At 39.7% G+C, this 24186-nt stretch overlaps 1 protein-coding gene across 1 annotated transcript in view; it reads right to left on the bottom strand.

The window, feature by feature from the left end:
* Positions 1-23971, bottom strand: part of ppp1r37 (protein phosphatase 1, regulatory subunit 37) — a 59480-nt gene extending 35509 nt beyond the window's left edge. Inside the window, exon 1 of the mRNA XM_084717731.1 lies at positions 22166-23971. Coding sequence (XP_084573857.1) covers positions 22166-22928 — 763 coding nt within the window. The 5' untranslated portion in view covers positions 22929-23971. The remainder of the gene's footprint in view (positions 1-22165) is intronic.
* Between the last annotated feature and the right edge of the window lie 215 nt (positions 23972-24186).

Raw genomic sequence — 24186 nt, 5'->3', positions numbered from 1 at the left:
GTCTCCCATCAGTTAAACTCATGTTATCAAGTTCAACACCCACTGTCTGTGCAACATAGTGACAGAACAGACCAGACAAACCAGCATTACTAAAATAATAATAAAATAGTTTCAGCATCGACCTCATAAGCAGCTCCAGTAATGTATAGATTTGGATGGTTGAATCTCTATGTCTGTATGTTTGCTCAAGCACAGGTCTGAATGAATAACCTGCCTGTGGGACAAAGAGGCAGTTTAATACCTGCATGAGTAGCCATGCATGTCTGACCAACAGTGTTATTCACCATCTCAATGAAACGTACAAACGCTGAAAATACTACAAGAGGCGAAACTGCGGTTAGTCTGAAGGAATGGTGTGTGTCAGACTAAATGAAAGAGCGAGCGAGTGCCACATGAATATAATGAGAACGACCACAACACATCTTTGACTTGTTTTGAGACCCAGACCAGACATCCACTCGAACGGAAACCAGTTGAGGCTCGGAACTGAATGTACAATACATGCACACACATACAAACTCAAACAAGCTGGTCAGATGAGGACAAGGTACAGAAAACACTTTGCAGGTTCAAGACTCAGAAATATGCATACAGACTCTTATAACCAAATTAAAAGGTATGCATTCACATGGTTCTGTCTGATCATTTTTAATCATTATGAAATTGTGTGCACATGCCTAATTTCCAGCAGTGACTTTTATAGGCATCCTGCCTCTTTATTGCATTAATGAAATGATGCAGCAAAGCCACCCTGTTTTTTCCCTAATAAGGTCACATAATAAACATAAAATCCCTACTGAAATAATAGAAATAAATACTTGAATATCTATTAATAGGTGATCATGTCATCATATTCAGGTTTTTGGTGTTTCACCTGGTTGTTGCCTATAAGTGAACCCCAACATGCTTGGTTATGTTATGCTGCTTAAAAAGTCCTTGTTTATATAACGTTACTATAGCGTCGCTGGTCCAGACTGTGAACAGCTGTTTGTTGATGTGCTGGAGACAACTGGCTGATATGATCATGACTGTGCGATAGTATCAGATACATACATTCACAGTAAGCAGTGCTGGTCCTGTTTTCTGACTAGTCAAAATGCTCAGTTCTCTATGCAATGTGCTGTCACTGTCTACCTCTGTGTACAGCTGCATGATTACAGCCAAAATTATATCAATATTGAGATTATAATTATCACAATTATTCATTAACATTGAGAACAAGTTTTACAATTTTTATTGCATTTTCACATTTACATAACAGAGCACTGCTTTCACTTCATGTTGTCCGACATTGCTGCAAATGAACCAATCTGTGCATCAAAACAAGACTGGTCTTTATTCACAATCTATCTCCTAAAAGCAAAATACAAATAAAACTGTACCAAAACTCTTAATACAAAATTAAATCAACACAGCACTGCTTTTGCTTTCATGCTGTGCTTCATTCATACAGTGACACGCTGGACAAGGTCAGGGATTCAGTGCGGTAACGTTAACATTATTCTTCGTGGCCTTGATGTATTAATCGTACTGCAGTTTGTGTTGTTCAACCACCTGAAAAAACAAGGTAGTAATGTTGCCTTGCAGTACAGCCAAAACTCCCAACTGCATCCATGGAACAAAAGGGACTGGAGTGCACTGATTAATTCACAGCCTTTAATTGTGCAAAAATACTGATGTTGCAACACTTCTGTGTCTTCAGAGTCACATCATTCAGCAGCATTTTGCTGAAAGAGACACAGAGAGCCCTGTTTCTACAAGTCAGTGCACTCTTTTCATATGATTTGTTCTTGCTTAACATCATTTGCACCAAATCTGAAATATATAAAAACAACGGATAATGGTCTGTTTCAAGGGACAAGCACTTCACCTTCTGTTCCAGGTACCTGATTTTTCGTTTTGTCTCTGTTTCTGTATTAGATCTCTCTTCAACTCTGGACTACAGCTGCAAAATCCAGGAAATTTTGTACAGGTTGCTGCTGCAGGGTGGTTGGTTGTTTAGGAAGTGCTTGATTTGATATGCAGTGAAATTTTCTATGAACAGAGCTAGTGTTAAAACACATGCTACCCTAAGCGTAGCATGTGTTTTAAACATCAATATCGCAGTCAATCATGTTTGGTTAATTGTAGGAAGCCAAAATTGTGACCGAGTAATTGTAAATCTGTGATACATGCTGTTGCAGGACAGCAACAGAGTTTCAATAGGAGGACATAACATGCTGGAGGGTCATGCAAACCCCTCCAGTTCCACCCTCTACTCTTCAGGCCTGACCAACTGGTGCAGTAATAAGGAGTAGAACCGTCTTCTGGCTTAAAACCTGCAAACACGACCAATTTTGTGTGCAAACCACATGACTAAACCAGTGGCTTTGCTACCGGGAATCGAACCCTGGGATTTTGCTGTGGTGCATGGGAGCTTCACAACTGTCCAACCCATGTGCCCTTAAAAAAAATTCCTCAGACTAATTAGTGCCGTACAATGAAGCCAACAACCACTTGCAGCACAACACTGCTGTTAAAAACAGAACAGGATGGTCTTTCATTACCTTCCAGTCTGAACTTCCATCACACCAGTATTCCTTTGAAACGTGCGCTAGGTTATGGATGAGCCTGCCTGCCAAGCACTAAGAGATCTATGTAAGATCACATCACATGTTCTTACCATTACAATGCCAGTTCATATGTGGGGAAATGGTTTTGTGCATATGCATCATTTATACATTTTGCCCGTGAACAATACACTGAATGTCTTGTCTTATCTCCCAGTTTGATATTATCACGATACTTAGGAGCCAATTCAATACATATCACAATACTTAAGTACTGCAGTTGTGTATTGCCATTTTTATTCGCTTTTTAAACACTAGACCATGAGGAAAAGTTGAAATATACACCTGTAGAGATTATATATCATGAGGTCTATGTCCAAACACAATGCACATCACGTGTCAGTCAGTCTTTCTTTTTATTGCAGCAGCATAATTGATTTTGTGGATAAACATAGTAAACAAAATACTTTTGAAGTAAAGAGTTTAAACAGTTTAGCTGTTCCTGCTCAGCAAGTTAGTAAACAACAACAATAATTTCCACAAATCGTAAGAACTATATGCATTAAAGTACAAGCACACATCATTTTATTCTATGTATGTGAAGTAAAATGGATCTATTTGTTAACATACTATGGCTCATGATCATGATGCTAATTTTCATTAGTGTGTTAACAGAAATTCCCATTATTTGTTAGCATCACTAATGGACTAAGTGCTAGTTATTTATATGTATAAAACAGATTCAGCAATCCAAAAATCGATTCAAAAGATGCACCAGGAAAAAAAAAAAAAAAAAAAAAAAAAGAATCATGATACTTAACAGAATTGATTTTCTTTCCTACCCTAAAAGACATGTTAGCTTTATGTCGAAAAGCAGGTGCTGGGTTGAGGTCTGTACAGAGAGTTTGGTAAAGCAAAGAGATGGCACTAACATTTTTAATTAAGTTTCTCTCTTCTGTCACAATTGTGATTATGATACATCTCCTCTTACTCAGCCTTCATGGTTTAAACTAGTCCTTAATAAAAAACAAAATGTTAGTAACTTGCGGCGTTGGTTTCAATCATGCATGCCACCTTCCATGGTTTTGTTGTATTTAAGTACAACTCAATTAATCCAGATTTACATTTGTGCTTTTATCTACAAAAATATCTATGCACAGAACTGTGGATTTAACCTAAATGCCACTGCTGCCAGTGTGAGAGCCTTGTAAATTTGTACAGTACAGTGTGTACGTTCCAGTGAACACTGTGTCCTTGGAAAAGTGTTATTGTGCAAAGTCGCTGTGGAGCAAGTGTGTGTGTAAACACTTCCTGAGGGAAAGGTGGGGTTTGGGGGTGGGTGGAGGAGCCGGTGAGGGTCCCTCAATGCTCACTACACAGTACTTTCTCACATAGCTCATTAATTAGTTATAGAGAAGGAGAGATGAGCGAGACAAGAGAGTAAGTAGGAAAAGAACACAGTTTTATTTGTTTAATGAAAATGATCTAAATCTATGACTACTGTTAAGAAACAAAGAAAGCAGTGTAAGCTCAAATTGAATACCTCAGCAAAAAGATAAAACTGTGAGCATGTGAAAGTAGGAAATTGTGAAGAAGAGAAAAGAAAACCAGCAACAGAGAGCTACTCAAATGCTTGATGTTTAACTGAATTCAAGCTTCAGCTCTGCAGGATCATTAGGAGCTGAGCTACAGCTGTTGCCTGCATTTCTGCTTGCTCTGTCTTTGTTTTATTGCACTCCCTCCAGTGCTGCTGGTACATGTATGGAGGGAGTGGCGATGAGGAGGTACGCAGAAGGGGGGAGAGAGGGAGGGGAAAACTCCGCTCCATCTTTGGAAATCAGGGTAAAAGGAAATAGAGAATATGCAGAAAGAAAAAACAAGATGTTTATCTAGAACTGATCACTGAATATATCATTTCCAACCAGTTTAAGAGGGTCGGATTTCACACACCCAAACCCAAACCCATGCCCCATCAATCAGCCCAGGCCAGTCAGAGTTCAGCTGCAATTCATTATTATATTATTTCATAAATCCAAGTTAAGCAGTCAGGCATCCTAACTGCGCCATCTTAAATTTGTTCTGACCATCCCTTCGACAGACAGAAACCTGCTCTGCGTGTTGCACCGAAGAAGGGAAAAAATAAAGGGAAGGGCAGCTGCTTAAATAACACCTAGGACTGAGATTTCAGGCGTGGAAGGGGACAAGAGAGGAAAAAGAGAAAAAAGAGAGTCCCTCTCTGCTTTGAATCAGTTAATCTGCTAAATGACACAAATGAGCAGCTCGCCCCTTTTCTCCCTGTTATTGTTGTTGGCCACCATCCACTGTGCAAGAACACACACAACAAATCAGCTACTGCTGCCATCGCTGGCGGATGCTGCTACAACAGCACCTTGCCTGCTGACTCAGATAAACAGAGGTAAATTTAGTACTGTGGACTTTATGGTTAAGAATGATGATGAGCTTTTGACCACTATCTTTCTGGTGCACATTTTGGCCTTTAAGCGGAGGAAACATTTTGAACAAAGTGATCAGCAGAAGGCTGGAGCAAAAAAGAGTAACCCTACCAGCATCTCAAAATATACTGAAAATATTCAAAAATGCTATGTAGGTGCAAATAAATGAATTAAATGGGTTAATATATGACCAATCATTAAATTATTTTTCTTGTTTCTAACCCTCTCCCTCGTCATTTAGGAGGAGTTGAAGGTAGTCAAAAGGAAATCAATATACTCAAAGCTAGGTGGTCCTGGGAGATCTGAAAATCAATTCAGTATAATCTTGTTTGTTGGGGGTTTGCCCCTAGTCAGAAAAAAAAACACACTAACATCTGGCTTTCTTCAGCGGAAAAGGGTACACTCAGCATTCATTCCCGGGTCAAATGCCTCTGCAGTAGTCATGAGTATTTATCGACTCCAGTTCTGATTGCTAAATTTTGAATTTTTGAAGGCTTGTGGCCTCTGCTGGTAACTCCTGTGAGTTTTTTGCACCTTTTCCATTCACGTGTGCTGGCTTGGCATGACTGCAACAAGGGTTTGCATCATGGCTACCTGGCTGACGGCGTGTATTTAACTGATGACATGCTTGTCTTGAGTCGCGTGGCATCACATTTCCTTCCCCACTGGAACACTCTTCATCCACTGAGCTGGACTCGATGGCTGAGGGAGGTAACGGAGCATCTCAAACTTCAGGAACTGGGATTCACAATATGTGGCCTCTCTGACAAATCCGTCCCTTTTATTTATTATCCTTTATGTACTTTTGTCCATGTAGCCCCTCACAAGATAAGACTAACATTGTGCAACTGCCTCTTTTGGCTTTGTTTTTAACATGTGTACCTATTTTACTTTACCACTACTATTATTTTTATTATTACTTTCTCTCTCTTTTTCTTCAGTGTTTTCTTTTCATATTGTTGTGTGGCTGTTCTGTATTAAAAAAACACACACACACACAAACAGTGGCACATGTCATTTCCTATAGTTTTTTAACAGTAAATTTAACAGTTATTTAAAATTATTATAAAGCAGCACAATCAGGAAATGTTAGATTTTCATTAGCAGTAACTTAATTTGAAGCGGATACCTGAATGACCAACCAGAGATGCAGGAGACAAACTAAACTTCACTCCACAGAGATTCAGTTAGACGGTACAAAAGTACTGAAAGCTGAAAACACAGACTTTCAAAAACAAATTTCTTTCAGGTCTTCTGCACAGACAGTCAAGTCTGCATCCAATCTAGCCTTGGCTTTCCAATGCAAAAAACAAAACAAAAAAAGCACTAATTTTGGTGTAGAAACAGCAACTCAGTCAAGTGCATCATGAATATACACAAGACATGAGGAAACAAGACATATCTTTACCAAGTTCTTTAATAATCCGTGTCTGTCTTATCTCTACGCTAACAAATTATGTCTCTGTTGCATCTGTGCTGCAGTACACAGCCTGTTGGATTGGTATCTTGGGGCAAAGAAAAACTGCAGGCAACAAGGGAGGTATACCTGCCATAAATTATGAATCAATTACTTAAACTGAGCAACGGACAGAGCTTCAACAAGTACAGGCACATATGTTGAGGAGAGATCTGTATTTACAGTAAGTCAAAGCTTTCTAAAGAAAACGTTTTGTGAGCAGATGTTCAGTCAATCCTGCTACTTTCCTTCCACACCTTAACTGTACCGGAACTGTAGAGCATAAGGTGAGGCAGAGGTTTTCAGAGGAAAATTAACATGTCATTTTACTTCAACAATGGAAGACTGACTAGTAAAATAATTACTGGCCTTTGTATTGGTTCATATCACCACCAATCTGCTCTGCATTTTAGCCTGTACTGTGCCGTCTTTGAGTACTACCTTAGTACAATGCAATTCAATACAACATCCATCCATTTTCTCAACTGCTTAACCTGTTTTAGGGTTAGATTTCAGAGAGCTGGAGCCAGCAGGCGCTAGGCAATGGGAAGGGTTCCCTCTGGCCAGATCACCACTTTTTGACAGTGTCAGTATCCTCCATCAGAACAGTTTGTTGGACGGTCAAAGACCTTCGGAGCTCTCTTTTTTTCATTCTTAATGCAACTATTTCTGTCACTTTTTGTGTTTTTAAACCGAAGTACAACTCTATGAAAGCCTTCCAAGACTGTCTGAAAACATGCACTGTTATCTTTGCATTTAAACAGAGTTGAATCTTCCTCCTGTCTATGATGTCCAGCTTTTCATTCCATCTCTCAGTGTGACAAGCGTGTTAAGTGAGATATTGACCAACTAACATGCCAAATAATGCTCTCAAAAAATCCTTTCACACATGAACTGCAACTCTGCAGTTATCTAGAAACTACCTGGACGAGCAGTATGTATGACCACAAATGTCTGCATTTTTTGGTGCGGACTTAACCCTGCCTGCTCCAGTCCTCCGGGAGAGCTGCATGTGTGTATAGAGCAGGGCAATGTCTGCAGCAAGTGGGTGGGTGTTTTGATGATGCTTTGTTGTTAGGAGCTGCTTGCCTGTGAAGCCACTGATAGTTTTGTTTTCATATAGTTTTCATATCTGCCGATTTGTATCAGCCGACACGAGTCTATAAATATTTTCTGAGCTTTTTCCAGGATGGCAAAGACTTGGTGAGACATGCCCTTGCCATCCTGGGAAAAAATTATATCTGCGGCCGAGTCTGCACACTGGAGTCAGCTGATCTCCGCAGCTCTCACCCTTCTCCACTTCTATTACAGTTTATTAATTTCAAGACTCTGTATTGATATCAGTGCAAAACCTGTCATGGATGAGTCCTCCTCCTTACTCTGCTGGCGCCACCCCTCGCCTAAACGAATGCATATTTTTCCTATCATGTGTGAACACGTCTGATGTGGACAATCTCCTAATACATGCTGCATCTGTGAAAGGGTGCATTCAGACAATGTCTGGGCCTGATGCTCAGGACGTAGTTTTGAGCACATATGTGAAAACAACTCAAACTGTAAACCCGGCCCTGACATGGATTACTTGTAAAAACGTGTTTTTGTACCAGAAATTTGACTAAACACTTATTTATATATCTATTATTCTTTTGTGTATTCATTTTATTTCATTTGATCCTACTGTTATTCATGTTCTATTTCGCCTTTAACTGTTGCTTTATTGCTTTTTTATGCCTTTTCTCTTTTAAGTTACAAATAGACTTGCCTTACTCAGTGCTAGGTCACGTCGAGTTCAAAGAAGTATATAATGTATCAAACATATGATAAAACTGGTTCAGCAGGTCACACATGAGTTACCAACTAGCACACATTCAGATGGCAAGAAATTCAACTGACAAGTCTCCGAAGTCCATTAAATTCCTAAAGAACGGAGTGACAAGCTCAGTCATGCCTGAACTTCTAATAGACAGGCTGTTCTGTGATTCTTTGTTTCCCAGATTAAGTTACTTATTTTCAATTACATTCAATAATGCTACCTAATTAAATGCTGCCAATTCCTCGTGTCAGCTCATCAAACCAATGTCACGTTGTGTCATTTATTTCTGATTTGCAATTAACACAGCCAAACAAGTCTCTTGTGGTGCAAGTATGACAACTTATCAAAAACCATTATTAAAAGCAGCAGCTAAAAATACAAGACTTCTCCTCTCCTCTGTAGCTGCACATCATAACACTGCAGTCAAAGCCTCTGCCACCGCCCACAAAAGGTCAGAGCAGATCGACCCACAGAGTGCCCACAGCGTGAGCGTGGGCTTTAGCGCCAGACTCAGTTTGTGCTAGACTTACCGGGACAGAGGAGTGGACTGGTGTATGGATGCTAACTGAACTGTTACCATCACCACAAAAGGCTGAAAGGGATATGGATCAGAACTTTAAATTTCTTGCTCCATTGTAAATGTTTACATTTTCAAAGAGGCAACTTTTACAAGCTGTAGTGTAGTACTGCAGAGATGGCCTACAAATCTTATTCCCCTGATGTGAGAAAACGTTTGTTTAGTAGCCTACAGCTGCAACTAATAGTTATTTTCAATTAATTTGTTGATTATTTTCTTGAATAATCATTTAGTTGTTTTATCCATAAAATGATGGTGGCAAATGTTGATCGCTGTTTCCCTAAGCCCAAGGTGACGTCCTCAAACGTCCACAACACAAACATATTCAGTTTACTGTGCAGCCCTACTTCTCAGCCAAACACTAAGGCAATCATTGCAAACAGCTCCTTTGCTATCAGTTTCAAAAACACCTCAACACCGCAGACACACTCACACCTACTGCACAACTGGTCAGAAACAACAGACACAGTATTACATTTTAACGCCTTTAACAGCTGATACTTTATGATATAGCAATATAATCGTCCTAGAATGAAATACTGCATGTAACAGTAGCATACAAGTTTTGCATTTCCTAGTGTTTGTATAATGCTTAAAAACAAACAAGGGGAGGATGTTGGCTGTGGGGATTTTAAAAGTTTGTTGAGGACTTGAAGCTCTGTCTATTTTTTTTTTTTAATAAATACTCACACCTGGCCAGTTTCTGCAAAAAGTGGCATGATCATTGCAGTGTAAGTTCTGGCAAGTTACAAAGAAACTGCGTGACAACTCCCTTCTTCTAAATTACTGAAAAGAGGTTTCAACTCTTTTCACACTTTTTCAAAAACATCAAAAGGAACATGTAAGAGCCCTAACTATTTTCTTAAGAAAGCCCTTTGAAATGACTTGATGTTGAAGCCAAACCTTCAGGGCCTGTAAAAACCTGTGATTCACATCTTCCAAGGTGCTGAAAAAGAGCTAGCACCTCACCTACCTAGAAGCTGTTATCAAGTAAAGACGCTGAATAAATGTAGACAAACATCATTATCTTTGCACAAAAAAATCATCCAATGCCAGCTCTTGCTCCACATTCGTACAAGAAAATGATCATTTCAGAGATGTTGTTTACCGCACAGAATCAAGGATAAGTACAGAGTAAGGTTATCTGAATTGTTGAGAAGGGATTCAAGTGAAGTCTGACCCAATTTCTGTACATGTCAACATCTGTTTATCCTCCTCGGCCTTGCCATATTTGTACCTTCATTACTCACTCTTATTCTTTGTCGAGCTAATAAGAAACAAAGTGCAAATACGCAGTCTAACTGGCACTGTGCGTTCTAACCTCACTCCAACAGCAAGGAGGAAACAAGCAAAGACAAGTGTTTGAATGTGTGCAGAGGAAGACACGACACTATTTGCAGAGAAAGACAGACAACTGGGAGACTTGGCACAAAGAGAGGATTCCACTGAAAATGTACGACCTGCATAATGTCATGGATTTTCTCTGTTTGACTCGTCTGCACAGTCTGGTTTCACAAGTTAAGAATGATACAGCTTTTTCTGCGTGTGGAGCGCTTAAGAAAAACTTTGGCAGAGATTGGGAATGTGGTGAGGACTGTACCAGCCTCAGTCAAGCTACTGCAGATAAACACCTGCTGTCTGCACACATCTGGAGCTGCCTGGACGGCGGCAGTTTCAGGGAAGCATCATGTTAAGTTACATAACAACAAACTAAGAGAGAGAATTGTGGTCTGAAAAGGTTGTCAGCTTGTGGACTGACCTAGATTATACTTGAATAAATTGTTATGTAGCAGCTATTATGAACTACAACATGATAGAAAGTATGATCAATACCTTAAGCTGATCTTTTTGAAGCCATTTATCAAGTCAAAATGCTTATAATGAACAGTTATGACAGAGACAACAGTGTTGACAGGTTACATGCTTCAAGAGGAAATACTTTCTAGCCAACAATTCCAAAGAAGTGCTCCAACAGAGAAAAGTGGACTCACTGGAGCACTCAGCAACACATGGAGGCCATGTGTCTGACTGGCAGAGCCTTAGAGTTTAATCCACTGTGTTTCAGCTGATGGCCAAAATCTTCAGCAGTCTTCGTGTGATGTGTTGCCCTTTTGACTGAAACCATCTAAGTTTGAGGGTGGTTTGCACTGTCAGTTGCTTAGGTATTGTACCACTTGAATACCGTTTCCATCAGCTGCAAATTGCACATTTAGAAAATGTCAAATTATGCTTATTCATTAGTTTGACATTCACTATCAGCTCAATTAATCTTCTAGATGGTTTCGAAAAGGTTTCATAGCCCAAGAATTGAGAGAATTCAAACGATGTAGCTCTTCAACCAAGAGAGCATTCATACTCTTATCAGCTAAATTTGACAATGCATCATTTTCTTTTCTGGACTCTCTCCAGAGAGGATAAATCTGACAACACATGCTGAACTCTGGCTTGGTAGGGGAACACAGAATCTTATGAATACAATAACACAAGACTCAGTTACCAGCCTATTGGGTACCCTTGGTAATACTAATGCAGTCTAATACAACAGTCTTGCAATAATTCTGACCTGCATGAAGGTTATAACGTGCAGTTTTTGTTTTAACTGTTTTGGAGAGTAGAGCAGGACTTATACCAAAGCCAAACCGCCAATGCTGTATTGCCCTTTCTTAGGGCTGGGCAATGCAACAATATTATATCAATATTGTGATATGAGATTAAATATTGTCTTTGAGTTTGGACATCATTGTGATACGGCAAAAGTGTTGTCTTAACGTGTTGTGTTAAAAGCTGCATTACAGTAAAGTGATGTAATTTCCTGAACTTACCAGACTGTTCTAGATGTTCTGTTATTTGCCTTTAGCCACTTAATCATTATAGCTGCATTACTAATAATTCTTTATCAAAAATCTCATTGTGTTAATATTTTGTGAAAGCACCAATAGGCATTGTGCCAATACTATTGTAATATCTATGAAGCATGGGTGGGCAATTATTTTTCATGGGGGGCCACACGAGAAATCAGGTTGTGGTGAGCTATAAGTAACATAGGAAGTGTTCTATATATTGTACTTATACTGTTGGTCACCTTTTCTGAATTGCCATGTGATAATTTGTGGGCTGATTCTGGCAATGTGTACCATGCACGTCACATACAGGTTGCAACCATAAACAACATGGATGTAGAGCACTGAGTGATTATTGTTACAGTTTCATATAAAAGACACAGTTCTTGACCATTACCAATGAACACAGCACAAACCCTTTTCAAAATAAAGGTCTGATGCAAAATGCTATCGACTGTTTTTGCTAGATTTTTAATTTCCATGATGGTCTTGCGAACTACATGAAACCTTTCAGTGGGCCACATCTGGCCCCCAGGCTGCATTTTGCCCAGATCTGCTACTGAAGTATGTTGTCAAAAATATTATAATATCTGACTTTGTCCAAATCACATCATGTTTGCACCATTTAAAAATTTAGGTTATTTTGGAGAAAATGCATATACTAAGATATAAAGCTTATATTATGGAACAGCCCATAAATATCAACATATTATTTAGAAGCCATATCCTGACACGTCCTTGTCATACCCTGTTTTGAACTACACCATTGTATGCTTTAAAGAAAGTACCAGATTTCCTCATGTAAAATAACCAGGGACACACTGTCTACCTGAGCAGCTTGTGTGTGTTGCTGAACCTCTTGCTTTTCATTTGGCACTCTTACTAACAGTTTAGAGTTGTCACAGCCCATTTGAGCAGCGTTTATCATGTGTGGCTTCATCTATAGATTCAGCAAGTCTAAAAAAATATACAGTGACAAAGGTTTGATAGTAATATCAACATCATACCAGCAACATGACACCTTTCACTACAGTTTCAGTGTTTATATCTGTTAAAAATGTCACAGATATGAAAAAAATGGATGAAGGGCAGTATTTCTCTGGTACTCTCTCTGGATTATATTGATGCTAAATTGAAAAGAAGACTGTGGACATGGACGTCTTTTCCCTTGTGCTGAAAACAATAATTACTAAAATATGAAAAGGTTGTCTGACATTGAATGCAATTAGTTATCATTAGTTTGATTAATGGTTTATAGTCTAAAAATGTGTGTTTGCATTGATTACTGACTGTGGCTTATCAGGATAGAAATCAGCTAATTGTACTGTTTTGGCTTCATACAATATAATTATCATTAATTGTTATTGCACTATTGGTTTTGGCCTTGGTGCCCTACATTTTGGCTGCAACAGTCAAATAAATTTGTATTTATCAAAGGCCAAAGTGGCCTTGCCCTAAAAATGACTTACTTCCAAACCCGAGAAAGGTGTTGATTCAACTTTATGATCCTTTTAGAGGATGTAGTTTGTGGTGCTGTTGAACTACACAGCATTATACAGAGAGGTGATTCTGTTGTTTTATTCATCTCAATGACAGCCTCATTTATATCCACAAGGTTAGAGAAAATACTGACAAAAACAAAATAAAAACACCTGTAGAAGTCTGTATAATGCAATGCAATTTAACAGCACCACAAAGGGCAGGTAGGCTGTATTTAAACTCAGTACAGGTAATCACAAAAAGCAGGAGGTGGCCTAGTCATTGTCCTGTTATTTAAGGGTGGATGGACAAGTACCTGAAAATACCGGCGTGGACGCATGTTGGTTTCACACATAAATGGCACTTTGAAATTTATCTGGATTACTGTAAACAAGTCTAAAGCGAAAACAATTTTGAGGTGACAGTGTTTTCACAAGACAACAGCAAAAACGTATGAGATAACATACCAAGCCTTAGGGCAATCGTCCAGAGACAGTCGTGGGTATGTTGGCGTTGCCAGTCCCTACTTCACATGGAAGTGCTAGAGTTCAAAATAGCCCCCCATCTCCCAGTCTCTAGTCCCCTTTCTCTGCCATTCCACACTGCTGTGCTGTGGATAGTGACAGCAGCGTCATTCACACATGACAGCTGGCTGCCTGGATGGTCAGAGGTGGCGCAGGGACTGTGCCTCTGCTGCTTTGTGCTTCTACCAGTCTGAATGACAAGACGGCAGCAGTGAGTAAAGACAAGAGAAGCATGAACATTTTCCAAGGGAGCTTCTCCTTCCAATGAAGGTATAAACTTCCTTTACATTGCGTAAATTACACTGCTCCAGCACAGGTCTACACAGGGGCAGTGGGTCAGAAATAAACAAAGTGAATTTAATGGCTTCTTCTACTGATGTGGCTAAAAGAAATCGCAAGACTCTGCACAAGTGCAATTATGCAAAAACCCTGGAACTGATTCCAAGTAGCTGCGTTCAGATCAATAATTAAAAGACAGCACAGACTGAGGCAGAATCTAACAAAATTACAACATCTGTAACCCAGCATCCTACATAACACGCTCAACCCACAAAACACCAGTCCTCAACTGCCCGTCATGTCATTGGCCTTCGTGTCATTGCACTCACAACACAGACCTCCAGTATTTCAGGTTTTCTTGCACATTACTGCAGACACAGCAACTACAGAGTATAATATTACAACATGTACACATTGATTTCATGCCTTTAGTGTTTTGAGACATTAGGGCTATGTGATATATCAATTACATTCTGTATATTTGAGTATAAATTAAAATGTGATAACAGATTACCAAATCATCACATTTTTCTCTTTTTTGTTTTTAGTGTTGTTGTTCGTAGCCACTGAGGGTTACATTACTTACTCCACATGGCTGCAGGTCCCACCAGCAACATTTCAGAAGCAGAGCACCTGCTTATGTTGACTTGCTAAGATTTTCTTGATTTGGACGCCTTTCCTTTATTTTGTGCTACTACCACGGATAAGTAGGCTATGTAATTAAATAGTTCCTTTTTTGTCTGCTTTCATGATTGTGGGTCTGCATGGGGTCTTTTATTCTGAACACTGAGCGGATTCTCTGTGGTGTTTCTGTGCCTGACTTCCTGTCTGCTCAATCTGCTCTGTGCTGACTGACATGGTAGCTGTCAAAAATAGACTTGGCGCGTATTTGAAGCAGAGCACTGTGGACCACAGAACTGACTGTGCATCATCAGTAGTCTCTCTAATCAGAATCAGATTAATTCCCAAGTAGGCTGCCTTGGTGCATAACAATAAGCATGTCAAGCAGAAAAATATAAAGACAGATAAAAAGCAAGTACTGAAAATCACTAAACTTAAACAAAACATTATAAATTAATAATAAAATATTTGTAAAAATGTGTATAATGCTATGAAAGAGTTGTACAAATTTTGGGCAGGAATGTACAAAATATTAAGTATAGGGATATTTGAAATGCGCAAGATAGTAATCCAAAGAAAAAGATGTGCATTAATTTAATGCTTTTTGTCAGATGGTACGATGGTATACTATGATAAAGAAACAGAGCAGCCATTTTGAACAGTCTCCCACATAAAACCAGGCCTGCATGTGAGAGAGGGAAAGCTGCCAGACTGGACAGACAGTGTCATTATGAGCAAATGACAGTTGTATGCTCTATTTTTAAATAAGAGAGTATTTTGTGCAATGTGTAGAGAAGGTAGATAATATCTGTCACTTCCAGCCACTTTAGGAGCAATAAGAGAGCGAGGAATTTCTGTTTGACCAGGACAGAATGGCTGAGCTTGGATTGTTGTCTGTCAATTCTACCATTTACTATCAATCCTCAGTTCTGCTAGTAATTAGCCTATCAGGGTTACAGTGCAGACAGGCTTAAGGTCAAAGGGCGGGGGCCATCCTAAGATAAACACAGACAGACACTTCTTTTTCATATTTAGAAGACAAATAAAGGTACATGTGCATAGATGGGCAGAACTGCATAATAGATGAGTGAACAAACTAAAGCGAGCCCCAGGGCCTGATACTATCAGCAGGTATTATCGTATCACAGACATATTGGCATCAGCATGTGTTGCTGGTTGGAAAATTAATATCCCAACACACAAAAACCGCAATTTGGGAACAGTGTCATCATTACATAGTTTATCTAGCAGACGCCAGTGTTTACAATACTTTGTAACACCTGAGTAGCTGTGTGACAGCCGAGCGGATGCTGGTGCTCAAGGCAGGGATGTACCAATCAAGTTTTACTTGGTCTGAATACTGCGTTCTGATCAAGTCATTAATTACACAGCTGCACACTCAGGTACACACTAATGGATTTAGTAAAGCAAAGTGAATTTAGGTATATTATGACGTTATTCATATTTTAATAGCTCTCCATCTAAACCTTGCTAGCTTCATTTACTTCTAAAAATTTAACCAAAGCCATCGACTCTAAAATAACCACAAATATCTCAAAATAAATAAATAAAAAATGCTGTTTTCAGCCTCTCAAATATGTTCCCGCTTTTCTTTGTCCATTATCATATTAAACTGAATATCTCTGGGTTTTAAACTGACAAAATGAGACATTAAAAGACATCTGGAAAGCTGGGACGGACATTTTTCACTATTTTCATTGACATTCCAGCCTTAAATTAAACAGGACAACGGCTTTAGACCTTCTTGTTATTTGATAGCTAAGAAAATATAAAAACTATTGTACCAAGGCAAATAAAAATTGACTTTGAGTAAATAAGTTTCTGGCCAATTTTCCTGACTAGGCCAGTGAAAAAAATTTCATGTTGAACCCTGATAACAGATCAGAGATAAAAAAAAAACTCATAGAAACAACATGCTGATGAATATATTTTCAACTTTCATTACACTTCTCTTGTTAGCCTCCTCAGTGAGAGTGTGAACTCATCTCATGTTTTCATGGAATAATAGGGTGTTAATGACACCTATATGACAGCAGGAATTATCAGTTGACATCTGACAGTGTTAACTTGGCTGATTTAACACAAAAATATTTGCAGCCGTGTGGTTCTTAATTGGATGAAAAACTATCTTTGCACATGTAAGTGAAAAAGAGAATTGTGTAAAAGGATATAAAACATGGACACACTTTCTATTGACCTTATTTGCCCTGAAAATCCAGTAGTAGTCTGCCTCTAATGTAAAGTGAACTAACTTCTAGGCTGTCAGGGGCTTTGTCCATTCTGTACACTGAAAGCTTTGCTTATCAGTATGTAACCTGGTCCACAGCCACAACACGTAACATTTCATGGGTCACAGAGCCTCTAACAACCTGGTGCCAAGTGGGCCTTGGGTCTGATGACATGAGATGGAGCTGCGTGTAGGCCAAAGAGCTCGGTTGCTTACAGGATAAACAGTCATTAATGTGAAGGAATTGCCTCTACTGCACGTAGTAGGCTTTAACTTGTTCACACACAAAACTGTAACACAATAAAAACTGTAGTACTCTTGGTGTAGTACTACAGTGACTTAACAAAAACAGTCTGCATTTAAAAGAGTTTGCTGTGACTGATAAGTCTGATAAAATACGAATTAGCACATGCTACCAGTATGAGCCAGTGCTTTTGTAATGGCATGCTTTGCTGATATAAGTCCATGCTGCACCTAGACTGAATTGGCCAGCCAGGGAGGAGGAGATATGAAGGCAGTAGGGGAAGCAACGCAGCATGTTGGGAAGTTCAGGAATCTCAGGATATGATGTAGTATTTGCTCAGGCCTGGAGGGAAAGAACAAGCCTCAAGTCTCGACAAGGAGAGGGGAAAGAAAAAAAAAAACATGAATATTATCTGAGAACAAAATGACACTCATATATTTTACTGCTTCAATTATGCTGGTTAAGAGCACGCTGAAAAAATTAAAGAAAAGTAGATCTAGCTTTAAAAGGTACTACTGGTCTTTCTTGTGTAATTTCTAGCCTCACACATTGTATGCTAGCTGATACCACTGACCTGGACGACGCCAATTCTGGAAAAATGAGAGTGCAGAGAAAGAAATGGAAATATGACACCCCAGCTGCCTACCATTGTTCCTCCCCCTGACTCTGTTCCCTCCTGAACCCCGGGGGTTTATTTTGAATGGCAGCCTTCTTGACTCCAAGTTCACTCCTGTTCAGAAGCTCATTTCTCGACAGTAATTAAACAGATATACTGCACGTTCCTTTGCGAACATTCAGTAGCCATCTAACCAACTCTTCCCTCTGCTCTTACAGCAGTAAGTCACACCGTGCATGGATGAAGCTGCAGGCTCTGCGCATTCAGTTCTCTCTCAGGTTCTCTGGGTCCCTGTCTTATGTCATCTGTCAGAAACGTGACACTAGTTCTGCAAATAAGGGTCTGGACGGATCAAGGAGTTATTGTGGCACTGCGCTCCTAACGAAGCATGAAGAGCCTCTCAGAGGAGATTCAGATACATTTCATTTCCTGGACTTTGTCTCAGGCAAGAGCATGTCCTCAAGATAGATGGCAGAAGCAGGACAAAGGAAAAGATATCCAGGTGAATGTCAAAGGAGGTTCAGCATGGAGACATTAACTTTCCAAAAATGGCACTAGAGGCAATTTCCACATTAAACACATATGACATGTGTAAGGTGCAAAGGAGCAATAGTTTATTAAACCCTCAAGCATATAGTGATTATCAGGCTTTGTTACACGTTATTAAATTATTTAAAGTGGGTGACTGTGTTTTTCCAACCTATTAACATTTAACTTGTACATGCTGTCAGCTTTCAAGTGACATAGTGGCCCATTCCAACTACCTTTACTTAAATTATTGTGATAAACATTATATCAAGCAGCAGGCCTTTAAAACTATGACATCAATATCACCAGGGATGTTTAGCTTTTTCCATAATTTACTGAACAGGATAAAACTGTTTGTCAGGGTGGTAAGTTGGCACTAGCCACAAGCCAAATGCTGGTAAAATATTTAAGTGGCTGATAGACACAAAATAATCATTTATGAGTGGCTAGTGAATTTGAACATTTATCGATCAGTACCTTGTAGATGGTCACATTGTACAAGGTTCATTTCCCACCATGTTATTCGTATTTCTACTGTTTCTACCTTGTGATTGTACAGGCAAACATAAAACCGATGCCACCACGATAACTTTCCAAAGATATAAAATCCTGTTTATGAGATTATAAACGGTTTTGCTGCATTTGGCGTCTTACCAGCATTTAAACCCATTAATGTGTTACTCCAACAGGACACTCTGGATAGGCCTGTCACGACATCTACATTTGTTGGATGATATATTGTCCTAGAAATAATTAATAATAAATATTATTGTAATTTTAAAACAATTTCATGCCACTGGTATAAAGATAACATCATAATAATGCAAATACAGTCTTACACGGCGCAATTAATTCTGAATTCTAAGGAATATTCAGACATTGGAATATCCTAAATAAAAACCTTGCACTTAAATAAATATAAAACAATCAGCACAACATGTTGTTAATAATCGTATGTAAACAAACGTGCATGCAAACACAATGTGCAATATGGAGGTCAGCGAAAATGAGGTCATGTCCAATAAGTCAATAATGAAATTATTGTGTCAGGCCTACTTCAGGAACAGCTGTCATATCTCACCAGTATCCAAACAACATTAATGTGGCCCTCAGTGTTGTATGAAGTTGAACACAGGGCTGTTTTTGATCTGAACACCCTGTAAAAGAGGATCCTTATGGATGTGTTCAGTCAACACAAACATAAAGTAGCAATTGCGAGGAGTAGTTCAAGATTGCCATATCAAACAAACACATATGCTGATTTAAAACTTATTTTCTAAGTCGATTTACAACAACCTGTGTAGCTTTGTTGGTGCCATCTACGCTTGTCTCTGTTTTAGTGGCCATTTGTCCTGGCTCTGGTACAGGATTGTGACATATCTTAATCCACCTAGAAAGCGTGCTCTTTTACTTATCAAGCCCAGGAAACTGCTATCAATGTACAGAACTGAAGACTTATTTGAATTGCTCACAATTCAGCGAACAATGACAATGAGGAATGTATTAAAGGTTTTAAAACGTAAAGATGATAAACAAAGTTAGTCCAATCTGATCTCATTATACCTGGACTGAAATCAACCAACTCAAAAAAACAACAAAAAAGCAAAAAAAAAAAAACAGGTCATTCTGTATCATGTGATCAATTTCACCGCCATCAACTGTCTGTCTACACTCTATATCTATGGCACAATCAGAGGGACCTTTGGAACTTAAATAAACTATGTGATAAAAATGTGCTGTGATAAATAACCTGAGTCCACACTGCAGTCATCCACATACCTGACTGTTCCCAGTGCCATGTGTTTCATAAGGTCCCAGAAATCTTGGCTAACTGCGTTGGAGACTTTGCCCCCGTAGAGTTTGGCTAAAGATATTTCATGTCCAATTTACTATGAGACTGGCTGCCAGACATGGGCACTGTAAACCGATACCGAAACACTTTGAAAGGCAACAGGGTTACGTGGTAAGCAGTACGGGGCTACCAACGCGTACATTATTTTAAGTCGGTAGAATATGATTTACGGTAACATGTTCAGTATGAAAGGAAGATAAGTGGGGGGATATGTAAGTGTCTTTCTGAGTGGCTGTCTGATCAATTGCAGGGATGTTAATAGAACAGTTTATATTCAACTGAACATGAGGCCGTCCATATTAACCTTGCTGCTGTTATGCTTCTTTCTACTCCCCCTCCCCCATCTGGACATCTCGCATCACTGACCCTTGCCTTATTCTGGCCTACATTTTGGGCTTCATACATACACCAGACTATCAGAGGCGAACCCTTAAAACCACATAGGCCCCAAAGACAATAAGAGTCTAAGGTTGGTGGTATAATGTCCAATTGAACACAAATTTGTCTTTTTCTTAGACTGCAGCTAACTGTGTCAAGTGTGACTGCCGTCACAGTACTGTGAGCAAACACCAGTTGTCACACCATGACTAGGTCTATTTATTAAATGATGTGCATTGTCCGCACCGGATGAAGGAGCGTGTGAGTCATGGTCAGAGCATACATGAATTGCCAGCTCCTCCAAAAAAAGAAAATGAAACAACTGTACAGCCCACTTAAGCAGCATATACTCTACATACGATGTAGTAGACTGCAAAAACATTTAAAAAATAACTAGTAAAGGCAGACCCTCAAAAATAACAGACTTGAATCAGGACCAAAGAAAAAAAAAATGCTTAGTAGTTGAAAAGTTACTCATCATGGAATTTTTTAAATTACAACTGAAATTCTGTGGTGATTGAGAGTAATTGTTTTTGGTGGGGAATCCTGCATAGTTTGCCTTTAAGATAAATTTAATCTAAACACATAAGAAAAGAAAATTATTTACAAAATAGTTTTTTCATATTATGTTTGATTTAATCAATTAATTATGCATACATACTAATCTCTATATAAATGCTAGTGGTGTCACGATTCTCCAAATAAACAATTCAATTTGACTTTGGATTTTAAGGTCATGTCTCAATTTGATTAGCCTAGATTTATTTAGCATTAATGTCTTTCACAACATAGTGGTCATGCACACTGGTTTAGAGTGACATAATATACAGCACATTGCTTTCTAACTTGGATTCATTAGCATATGTCTAATTTATCTATGTATCTCCTATTCATCTTTTTACCTATTTATCCCTCCGGTCTATTTGTGCTGCTGTAGTGGCAAGTTTACCTCCAGGGATCAAAAAGTTTTATCTTAAATATATGCCACTTATTGTCATACATATGCATAAAAATCCGCTGTAAATGTAAAGAAGTAACTTCTCATTTTGTTGCAACGTTAAAGGCTCAATTCCTTCTATTAGTACAGTAAAGGCAGTGCCATATCCTGCATGAACTTCCTTTAGACTTGTTTTCACTGAACAAACAGGAACCTAACTAGTAAAATGGCACACCTCAAGGAGTGGTGGGATCCACTCACAATATGGCATACAGCACAGCCCTGGGCCTATAATTAGATGTATATGTTGTTGGGAAAAAATCCAGACTAAGCTATTATGTTAGTTATTTTACTATTCAAACAAATAAATGGACTCGTGTTTGAAAAGGGGGCGGGGGCACAGGTGTTGCCCGAGGACTAGATAGACTTGAGTGTGATCGTGCAAGAGATGACAAGCTTTTAAAAAAAGACACAAAGGAACATTCCTCTCAAAAGACACACCTCTCATGTATCAGTGTCAACCTCTAAGATCTAATCACGTTTTTAAGAACTACACAGGGGATACAGAGCATGACAAGCACATTGTAAATCCAATCTGTACAGCTTTTTAGATTTCCTATGTGAATAAAACCTTGTTTAACTGACATGTTCACACAGGCACAACAGACAAGAGGAATAAATAGAAAGTCATTCACACATTCGGGCATGCAGAAACACACACACACACACACACACACACACACACACACACACACACACACACAGTATTACCATGTCTCCAGGGGTCCTTTGGCTCCACTGCTCCAGAGACAATATCCTCATCTGAGGGAAATGTCACCCTTTTGCCACTGGGTTTGTGTTTATCGTCCCCTTCCTCCTCCACTGAGGGGTACAGTCCAGCAGGGTCTGTGGCAGGAGCCTCTGTGTCGCCTGTCTGGCATTCATCTGAGGGGCTCTCTGTCGTGCTGCCAGCTGGGACATCCTGAGACATGGACTCTGACTCTGAAGTATTGTCTGAGAATGGTCTAACATTTGTGGATTCAGCCTCCAACACCCCACTCTCATCGAGACTCAGATCCACACCTATGTCCATGTCCCCACCATCGTCCCCTTCTTCTCCCACAACAAACTGTGCAGATTCACGGTCCTTCTCTTCCTTCATTTTCTCCACACTAATATTGTCCTTGTGCTGCTCATCATTGGAAAAGATCAAGTCAGTGGCATTCACCACAGCAGGGGAGTCCTGGGCACTGCTTTTCCTATTTCCATTGACTTCGTCAATTTCCAGTGTGTCTTGTGCCTGGTGGTTGTCCTCCTCAGCTGGTTGGAGGTTGTCAGTGAGCTGAGGCATCAGGTAGGTCTCGGAGGCCTCTGTGGGAACAACGATGTTTTGTTTTTCTGTGTTACTGTCCGTCATTAGTTCAGAGATCCGGGGGGTGACCCCTTCTGTGTTGTTGGTAGTGTTGTGATCAACGTCCACATTGCTTTTTGTTTTGACATTGCACAAATCTAGACACTGCTCCTCGATATTCATATTGTCATTGCCAGTGAAACTCAGTCTTAAACTGTGCCAGACAGCCCAGATATTGAGTTAAACAGTAACTAGGAACCAACTGACATGGACAAGCCTGTCTGGCCTCTGTCTCACAATGATATACGTAGATGTGCACCTACTTCTGGTCCTTTTCAAGTGCAACCACAAAATATACCTGTATTAGGGGCGATTTAAGTTATAGTTTCTACAAACCCCAAGTCAGAGGTGACTTTGGCGCATTAAAGTGCAATTTCACACAAATATCAACACAAGAAGTACGTGATACCTGTGTGAAATAGATACTATTTAATCAGTAATTATTTATATGCCAAACTCGGCAACTTTGCTCAACTATCACCCAGGCAGGCAACCAACAACCACTTAATAATTTCTGCCAACAGTGTCCTATTGCTCCAAATGGGAACAGACGAAAAGGCTCCCTGGTCGTCAGCACATTGCCAGCAGTATTAAAGAGCACCAGGACAGTCAATTGAAACGAACAAGTCACTCAGGGTGCCTCCATTACGCTAGCAAAGTGAGCTTACTGCCCGACACCAAACCGATTCATTTGCATGTATTAGAGCGAGCTAATGTTAGCTAGCTTGCTAAAGTTGTTGGCCAACAATGACGTCCAGGCCCGTGTGCGGTCGCATGCCTGCTCCTGTGCGTGAGCCCGTGTGTAAGTCCATTCTCCTCCCGTGTGAATAAATATATTCTCCGGCTGTAGCTCCTCTTGTCTCACCCTCTGTCGCGGTGCTCACTCCGCTCACATCACAGCCCTCGACCAGCGGCAGCAGCCAGGAAAAAAACAGGCGTCACACTCCGAGCAATGAGCATGTTTCGGTGGCTAACGTTAGCGCTGGGAACCGTGCCGACGCGACACCTGCCGCTGCTAAGCGTGCTAATTTTGATGAGATTATGAAGGTGTCCCGGGCCGCACGGGTCTCGAAGGTGTCTCCCTATCCGGGAGAAGTACGCTGGACCTGTTTTTGTCTGGCGTTACCATTCGCTAGCTTGTTGAAGTCCAACAACTGTTTGTTGTTCACACGTCTTACGTCAGCACGTCGTTACCCACTGGGCTACGTTCAGCACACGCAGTGTTACAGAGGGTTGCAAAAAACCATAAATGGGGCTATATTTTAAGAGTTTAGAGCAGGTAGGTTCAATTACCATTATTAGATGAGCCAGTTTTGAAAGAAGTAAAGTGCCAATAGTACGGATATTTACATTTCCTAAGTCTGACCTGTAAAGTTAAGAG

This window comes from Lutjanus erythropterus, chromosome 4, assembly GCF_056507025.1.
Source record: "Lutjanus erythropterus isolate fLutEry1 chromosome 4, fLutEry1.hap2, whole genome shotgun sequence".
Lineage (NCBI taxonomy): Eukaryota > Metazoa > Chordata > Actinopteri > Lutjaniformes > Lutjanidae > Lutjanus > Lutjanus erythropterus.
This window is presented reverse-complemented; position numbering and strand designations above follow the sequence as displayed.